At 38.4% G+C, this 9,428-nt stretch overlaps 2 protein-coding genes across 2 annotated transcripts in view; one reads left to right on the forward strand and one right to left on the reverse strand.

Annotated features, from left to right (window-relative positions):
- ncf4 (neutrophil cytosolic factor 4) overlaps nucleotides 1-9,428 on the reverse strand; it is a 30,614-nt gene that overhangs the window by 15,255 nt on the left and 5,931 nt on the right. The window contains exons 4-6 of the mRNA XM_008429791.2: nucleotides 7,784-7,854; nucleotides 5,453-5,580; nucleotides 1,830-1,881 (exon numbers count right to left, since the gene is read on the reverse strand). Of these exons, the coding sequence (XP_008428013.1) occupies nucleotides 1,830-1,881; nucleotides 5,453-5,580; nucleotides 7,784-7,854 (251 nt within the window). The remainder of the gene's footprint in view (nucleotides 1-1,829; nucleotides 1,882-5,452; nucleotides 5,581-7,783; nucleotides 7,855-9,428) is intronic.
- The window catches only part of pvalb7 (parvalbumin 7), a 34,808-nt gene that overhangs the window by 6,980 nt on the left and 18,400 nt on the right, over nucleotides 1-9,428 (forward strand). The gene's annotated exons all lie outside the window — the stretch shown is intronic.

Raw genomic sequence — 9,428 nt, forward strand, 5'->3', positions numbered from 1 at the left:
TCTCATTAGCTACATAGCTCATTAGGCAGCTAACTAGCTAACCAGATAGCCAGCTCATTAGCTAGATTTCTCATTAGCTACATAGCTCATTAGCTAGATAGCTTAGTGAGATAGGTAGGTATATTAACAAGCATCATCATCATGTCCTCTAGCCTACAGATCCTCTGCAGCATGTTTACCTTACCTTTGCTGCAATAGCTTCCCAACCAAACTTGTTCAGCTGTAAGGTGAACGACTGATGCATTGAAACAGTTTTAGCAAAGAACAGAACAATAATGACAGAATGCGACGAGGAGGCAGCAGAGAGGATTCAGGCTAAGAAGGTTACAAAGTTKTGTAGAGTTCACCTGTGTGAGGGGAAAACAGAAGGACAAATCTAGGAGGAGTTTAAGGTGTCATAGAGCTTTGAAGGGAGAATAATGTAGAGGTAATGCAAGGAGATTAAATTAAAACAGGAAGTGATGCGAGACAGGAACTTTTGATGAGGTCAACAAGGTCACAGTGAAGTGGATGAAGAGAAATGCATTGAAACACTTCAAAATCATAACGCCTGTTTGACACAGGAGTCTAAATTTCCACTTATCTTTTCCGCCTGTTATTTTGAGATAGTTAGTGTTAAATCTACTGCAGAACTTTTGGAATACATCACATGTATATGCTATGCTTTAAAAGGACCAACAATGATTAGCAATAATAGTTAAACAGGCTTTTCCTAAAGTGATAAAACATTTTCTAGAGACTCTGTCTCAAGAAAATGAGCCAGTGTCTCATTGAATTCACTTATTTTTAGTCCAGTCTGTTTGTGTGTGTAACCATTTTCACTGCAAATGCGTCTGATGTTAACCATGTTYATGTTTACACATGGATGACAGTTCAGCAAACCAGATTGACTTTTAAAGAGCTTTGTTCCTGTCAACCTTTCATAAGAATGCAGACATTGTTTCGTGAAAGAAATAGAGTTCAACAGGCCTGTAAATTTGTGTTTCACACAAGCAGGATTATTATTATTATTATTTCCCCAGGATYGGGGAGATATTAGCTCCCAGTGAAGTGGCTCTTSAAACCTAAACTATGATTGGACGTTAAATTATTCTTAGGAATTGGAAGAAAACCCGAGAAAAGATTTAAAGAAGAAAACAAGTCATCCAACTTAGAAAGAATTGAGTTAATTTATTACAAGTAGTCAAACTGAGTTCATCCAGGTAAAATATTTGGTTTGTTAAGTTTTCATGTCGAACCAACGTAAATAAATTAAGGCTGGCAAACTTAATTTGATTACATGTAAAAAATTAACTCAATTGTTATAAGTTGGATCTCATTTTCTCTTTTTTTTCCAGTTTAAATAAAGTGGCATCGTATGAAAGATGTCAGTGTTACTGTATGGTTACTTCTAGTTATTTAACTCTTTTCACTTTTTTCATTTTCAGATTGTGTAGCATTTTATGTGCCGTTTCAAATTTTGATGTATTTCTTATTAATTTGCAAGAATTGTATAGAATTAGCCTAATCGACTTTTTAAAATGATTTCTATGCCCTTTAAAACTTCTGTAGAGGCTCAGGGTTTAATTCAGGTAGTGTTAGGACTCTACTGGTGTGTGTGTGTGCGTGCATGTGCGTGTGTGTGTGTGTGCGTGTGCGTGTGTGTGTGCGTGCGTGTATCATGAGTTGCACTGAAGCCAACTAGGTGCTGCTAACAGGATAACACAGCATGTTTCTGGGTGATTTAGTGCATTCTGCGTGGTTGCTTTAACTACGAGGTTGCAGCTCTGTGGGAAGTGATCGTAGCCAAAGCAACAAGAAAAAGACAAAAAAAAAGCAGCTTCATGTACCTCTGCCCTGGGGGAGGAGAAGAGGTCCATCTTTGGTTCTTTTACCATTTTCCTAGAACACAAAGAAAAACGTAGAAAGAGTCATGCAACCGAACGTCGTCTGCAGAAGAAGACAGAGGTGAAAAACATGCAAACTGATAGAGCAAGCTTTTCCCAAAATAATCCACGGCTCACAGCGAGAGGACGACTTAATGTGTGTATTTTCGGTCGGGACACCGGAGTGGATTAGACGTTTATGTGCTATTGGTTTGCCTGAAATCTGTCCTGAGAAATTAGATGTGCTGTCATGAGATTTCTTTATTTAATTTTCCAAAAATACCTTATAAGGCTTTTTTTTATATATATATAAAATGTGTGTGTGTGTGTGTGTGTGTGCATGGTTGTTTGTCTCTGTGCTGCCCTGCAACAGACTGGCGAGCATTAGCTGGAGATCAGCACCAGCAACCCTCCTGACCCCACCAAGGGACAAGGGTGTAAAGAAAAGGATGGATGGATGGATAGATTCAAATTTGGCACCGAAATTTATTCATCATACAAAAAAATATGAATTTAACCTCAAATAAATTTTTAACAAATCACTTAAGTATTAATAGTTTACTACAAGCATAAATATAATCTGATGTTTTTATTCTTTCTCGTCCTTTATATGAAAAAAATGCAAATAGTGTACTGAAATTTCATAATTAACAAGGTATGTGCAGAATTAGATTTTTTCTTAACATCTAAATGAGTTTAAGAAAATCAAAACTCATAATACTTCAATAATTGAATCGAAATCCTCCCATAAAACTGGTTTGCCTGTATTATACAGATAACAAAATTATCTTTCTTGTTCAAAAACTAAATTTGTAGAAATCACAGGCACTTCATGCTCCAACAAAAACACCATCCGCTATGACTAAAAAGAAAACAAATGCATCAGGTTGTCAAAAAAAAAAAAAAAAACAGCACAAGGGTTTAAAAATAAATGTCCTATTTACCTCAAGAAGTATCTCTGCTCTGAAGAGTTGACGGGAACGCCGAACGTGAGAAATGGTTTCAAACATATTAAGTGTCTCAGAGTAAGACACTCAAAAGAGGAAACGTCGGTTTCTTGAACGTTTCCAACAAAAAAGGTGGATTTTTCTTTGAACTGGTTTAAGGTAGGAACAGGGCAGGGGAAGAAGTCAAAGCTTTGCATAATTTCCTGTTGAGAGAGCCTTCACTTAACTCTGACTGGACCACAAGAAAACGAGCCAATGAGAGGCTCTGAGAGCTGTGAGGTAAGAGGAAGGAGATTTTTGTGTAACGTTGTGTTGCGTTGTTTCTCTGCTTCTTCGCTCAACRCAGCCAGAAATTGAGAGGAATATGAGAACATGCAGCCTTTGCAGGCCTGTTCATACAATTGAACATTCACATTTTGGTCAAATTACAATTCTAATGTATTTTATTAGGATTTTCTGAGATCAACACAAACCTGTTGTATACCTGTGAAGTGGAAAGATATAGAGACATGATTCTCAGTATGTTTACCCWCCAAAAAAGGGTTTTATGATGCACTTTATCCAATCTGACTTAGCCTGAGCAATTCTGAAATAAAATAAATAAATAAATAATAATAATTAACATGTTGGAGAGTGTTGTTCAGATAAAGGCTATTCCACAAAGTATTAATTAGAAGGATAAAAAATAAAAGGCAAAACCACATTTTAAGGCTACATGTGGGTAAATTGGAGACTTTTTATTCATCCTTTTTCATCCACTTTACAATTTGACACAACGTCACGTTAGTCTATCAAATAAAATCTTACTAAAATCTTCAGTTTGTGAAAGAGAAATTTAAGGGGTTTAAATCAACAATGGTTTATTAGTATTTAACACAATCTGTATTTTTTAGTGCTCTCATGTTATCTTCAGTCCCAGGATACTTTAATTTTCAGGTCATTAACGTCTATGAGACAGAAATCAGCAACGTAACCGAAACACGGATCTGAAGACCTGGAACTGTATTATGTTTAGACAGGAAGTTCATGACTAGAAAGGTCACTGTTGCCACATCGCATACGCTGGGAATTATTGTTGTTGAGTTGGGAAAGCACCCACACCTCCAGATTGTGCATTGGCTGGTTGACCAAAAGAAACCAGGATGCTGAGTGCAAAACATTCTCATCATGGTATTATTGATTGTGGTGTAATAATCTATTTAGCAAGTATTTAGTGGATTAGTGTCAAGGTAAATTTTATGATAAAATAGAGATGTTCAAATTTGTGGCTATCCAGAAACACTGAGATGCCATATGTTAGCTCCAGTCTCTGGAATTGGGGCCCAAATTCAGAAAAACTAACAAAGAAAAAGAAAAGACTTCAGACCCTAAACAAGAGCACAAATATAAAAAGATATAAAATTTAATATAAACGTAACATAAAGAATCTTATGTTTAAAAAAAACATAACCTGTCTATAATTTACGGTAAAATACCAGCAGCAGAATTTTACCGTAAAATACGGTGTTAGCTGTGGATTTTTGGATTTTAAAATTTTTTTAAACGTATTTATATGGTATAAAAACCACAGCTGCCAGTATTTTACCATAAATTAGAGACTTTAAAAAAAAATTTTTTTACAGTGTGTCAATCATTCCAGTCAGACATATGATTAATGAGACTATTAAAGGCAGAGAAGTTTSACTTCCACTGAACTGACTGGAGTCAACATCATTCCAACATCCCTGTGACTYCGTTCAACATCAGACGTTTGGCTAACAGCTGATGACATCCAGCAACATTTACACCATTTGTCGTGAACTAACACTCCCCACAGCCTCTTCAACCCTGAAAGCTGTTTTAGTATTTCATAATTCCTTTGGAAATGATCACAGGAGCTTCCTCATAGTTTGAATATTTGTTCCTTTGTTACACGACAGAAAGCTGATGAGATTCCTAGAGAGCTCTTAAAAAAGCAGGACACATTAAAGAAGTTACGGTRGCCTAATTTGTCAGAAATAAACACAAACATATTTTGATTCAATTAATGTTAGTCAAGACAGTGACATAAGTGGTCAAAGGTCTGGGGTCACGCTTTGTCCTTTGTTCACGTTTAAAAATTGGCTGTTTTTTCAAACACTGTAAATCTAAATCCTGACCATGTTTCACAGAAACATGTTCTGTAATGTACATAACTCTGACCTACATATCCTTAAAGCAAAAACAGGTTGCTAACCCCAAGGGATTAAGCGTCTACAAATACTTAGCAGAAGATACTTTTTCAAAAACTGGTAGTAGAAAGTTGTGGCAAAGACAAACTTTGTTGTCAAGTCTCAACTGAATTTGCTCACAAATACTAAGGGTGAAACATTTGATCAGATCTAAAATAAAATCTCAGCTCCAGCAAACCAATTGCCAAATAACTGTGACYGCTACCGACTCATATGATCTGGTTAAAATAATAAGATAAACAGATGAATGTCATCAGAGTAGAGACTGTAACATGGTTCYCAGATTCCCAACCAGAATCCAGGCACTGGTGTGTTGACTGTATTATTGTCAGGTTGCTTTAAACACTGGGAAAGGTTCACTGCCCTTTGTTTTAGGCAACACTGTAAGTCTGCTTCAGTAGTGCTTTTATTTTGAAGCGGCCGGGCTTACACTTTGCGGGTGGGTGGACGAAGACGCCTCAGGGCCCGAGGAGCGTGCTGACTGTCCTGCTCTGTCTGGTAGAAGAACATCCTGAGAGCATCATCAAGCAGCAGCCATGTTGGAAGACCAAGCAGCCTCTGAGGAGAGAGAAGTAAGGATGAGTTGGGAGGCAGAAGGGGGGGTACTGGAAGGATGCAGTGCCTCCCAATGATATGACAAGGATAAAGAATAAGGATGAGGGAACAGATGCATGAACAATGTAACAAACARCAATCATATTAGCGGCTTTTTGGGAYGCAAACTGGATTTAAGAAAGAACGAATCTGCACACCTMTAGAATAGAGTACAGGGACGAGGGTTTTCACCAAAGTGAAAAAATCCCCAATATTTTTTTTCTTTTGCCATGTAAAATAATCATTATATTATCTCTATATTAATAACATTTTTCTGTTAAACCCTTTTTGTTATGTTTGTGACTTAATCCTTGTGCGTGCGAAGACTGAGGCAAACGTAGAGAACTGTGGCAAATGATACAAGTTTGTGGGGTCGGTTGGACCCCATTTCTAGACACAAGGGTTAAAGTGTTATGTGTTTTCCAGGCACAAAGTGCCATTTTATAGCACAAGCAATTAACTATGTTAACTTCAGTTGTTAGGAAAATGCTATATATTGTATATCAAATATGTGACTTAAAAAAATTGACTTTGCAACTTAATGCTTGAAATTGGGCCTCTGTCTCTTTAAGAAACTCCTGCTCTTTCTGAAACTCCGCCYTCCGGAAGTCATCACAACATGGCTCCTCTATTAACCCTTTAACATAATTTTTTACCAGCGTTGAGCTGAGAAGTAGCTCCTATAATGAGCCCAGCAAATGTTCAGCTCCACCAGGTGTTCGCTAATTGCTGCTGGCTAGTCTGAAGGAGCAGAGTGGGGTCGTTGCGGGGCAGCAGTGCTGTGTGAGGCGGAAGTGAACTGGCAACCCACCGGTTCCAGGACATGCTCCTACCACTGTTGCCACCTTCATCCCATGCTCCACTCCGTGGTGGTGGACTGCTCTCTCAGGGTCAAGGGTCAGTTTTATTCATCAGGTCAAGTCTCTTGGTGTTCTGTTCATGAGAGATTGGAGGATCGACTGACAGGTTTGTCAGCAGTAATGTAGGTGCTTCCCTGGTATGTAAAGGTGATGAATTACCAGTTTAGCTACATTCTGATCACCAACACAGATACAAGCAGCAGACTTTGATGGCTGGACTCAACCTTACAGGGTTCAGTCATTTGGAGACAACTCAAAGTACAACTGCTGTTGCTCTACAGCTGAGGTCAGAAAGGGGAGCTTCCTTCCTAGGAAAGTTTCTTTGGAGGTTTTCCACCATATCGTGCTTGGAGGATACCCCAATGCAGGAGCAAAACCCAGTGGAGGGAGTATTTATTCCCCGGTGAGAGCTGTAGAGTGTCACTGTGAAGAAGCATATCTGGGTTTCTTTACTGTTCTTGTTAACTCTGCACGCCAACTTTGGCTAGGCAAACAGGCAGCAGATGGCTGGATGTATGAATTTGTAGTGAATCCAGGTGTCTTGATGAAGGGAAACCGGAAACAGTACAACACTGAACCGTACTGCACCATGTTATGCTCTGGTTGTTTGCCGTAAAAGTTAACTGACGCATAACTATACTCTTAATCTTTTACGGAAAGAAAAACATATTTTTAAAATCATCTTTTTTCCKCCCTGGGTTCAGTAAAACTCACATGGTTTGGCACACCTGAACCATCTTCTGTCAATTAACGTCTGGAGATGCCAGCAAATATTTGAAAGGCTTAACGACAACTGCAGTGATGGTAAAGGGCAAGGACAAGGCAAAGTGTAGCGGTGAGGTGGATGAAAACGGAGGAGATGACGAGAATTACAAGTGCAAGGCAAGCAAAGGTGATRAGAGTGTGAGAAGTGAGAGCAACGTAGGTTGTAGTAGAACAAGAGTAAAGGAGAGAAGAGAAGTGAGTGAGTGGGAGAAACAGAACCTGATCGTGTTTTTAGCAATGGAGCAGCAGCGAAACATGTCAAAAGTCCCACAACTGAAGTCAGTCAGACGTGATGTGGGCACAGGGCAGAGCAAAGAGAAGAGAGCAGAAACGCCTACACGTTCAGCTCCATCTCCAAACTACTGCTGAAATATCTGAGTCGGTGCTTATCCACCTACTGCATCKTTCTGCCCACTAAGATGTAGGATTCTGCATCGCACGGCACAGAAGACTGCGAGCGCGCCAGCAATTCCTTCTCCTATGAACTAAATGTAAAAAAAATCCAAAAAGAAGCGCTTTACATGAAAATCAAATGTGATTACCTTCATGTACGTGTTGAGTTCAGGGATCCGGTTTTCTGCAATCTCCTTTTTGTTGCCGATGTAGATTTTTCCTGCAGTCAAAGTTAAAGGTTCACAAAGACATGAGAGGAATTAAAAGGATTTTTTCCGTGCAGACGTTGCCTATAGRGGAGCAGAAATTGTTGCACTTCAGGTGTTTTYCTTTATGTTCAAGATTTCACATGACTCAATTTACCACATGTATCATCTGATGTGCTAAGGTCGAATAAACTGTGGATTATTGTCAACATGTTACTGTAAAGATAGTGAGCAGAGGTTATTTTACGGCAGCTTAAAAAAGTTTTCGCCCGCTTACAGAATGGGCAGTGATTTATTTTGATGTGTCTTGACGTACCGTACAGGAGCGCTGGTTGGCTTCATATGCTAGCGTAGATTTGCTCTATAAGATCAATATATTAAGATAGTATCCTAATCAGTTGGTTGACTTTATTAAATCAATTCTGCATCTGGTATCAAAGTAGAGCGATTCCACTATCGGAGTAGGAACCTGCAGCTAGTTTTTAGATTGTATTGTTCTGCTGCGTGACCTGAGTTCTCCTGAGCTAAAGATCACAAACTGATGGCTGCACATTATTCTGTGAGAGGTTTTTCTTTTTTTTTTTTTTTTTGTAGAATTTATGATTTCTGATTCCAACAAATAGAGCAAATAGTTTATGTCCTAAAGTCCAAGTCAGGATTTTATCACATCAGGATGAGACAATCAAACTACCAACACGATGTTTGACGTTTTGAGTTTGACAAAGTTAAATRGTATTTTGCAGCACAGTGTTGCTTTTTATTATGTTATCCCTACGYCTTGCTGTTGAACAGGAGCCATTTCTATGACTTCATTTATTTCAGACGTTTTGGTGGTAAATRCACTTCATGTGGCTAGTGACAWTGCATTATTTAMATAGGGCCAGGTTGGTTTGGGTAGTTTTGTATTTATTTATCTTTTACCATTAATCTATGGAATCACTATTTTAAAAACTGCTTTTTGTWATTACTGATGTCACATTTATCCAATGTTAAATCCATCATGATCTGAGACAAAAAACAAAYAGAAGRAATCTGAAGGGTGATGAATACTTGTTTTTCACTACCCAGAAGCACTTTTAGCAATTTGAAAACTGTCGTTTTACAGAAATAATATTGTTTTTAAAGTTAAACAGTGATTAGGGCAATGAAAGTATTAGCATGCCAACACGCTCCAAGCAAAAATTCAAAATTGTGTTTATTTGGAAGATCTGAGCACCATCCTATGAGGTTTACACTTTAATACTGAGCCGTAATAATGGTCAAACCATCCATCAGGTTGACTTTTTGTCTCTGTACCAAACATCTAACAGGAAGTACTGAGRTGTGTTTTACTCAAACTAAGAACATGACATTTCAGATTAGTCTGAGATTGGCTATGATTCTAGATTGTTCYCCAGACATTCRTCCATGTATCGATGCTGTTTAATTAAATTTAGACCCAACAGTCCTCCTCCACCCCCCTGGTTTTTGGATGTGTTGTAATGTCGGTCATCCTCTTTCCTCACCAACTGGGAAGTGGGGAAAGAGGAAACAAGCCAACGCAAATTCTGACATGAACGTCTTAATGCGCTTCCCCCCTTTAATCAGA

The sequence above is a fragment of the Poecilia reticulata genome, linkage group LG1 (assembly GCF_000633615.1).
Source record: "Poecilia reticulata strain Guanapo linkage group LG1, Guppy_female_1.0+MT, whole genome shotgun sequence".
NCBI classification, from domain to species: Eukaryota; Metazoa; Chordata; class Actinopteri; order Cyprinodontiformes; family Poeciliidae; genus Poecilia; species Poecilia reticulata.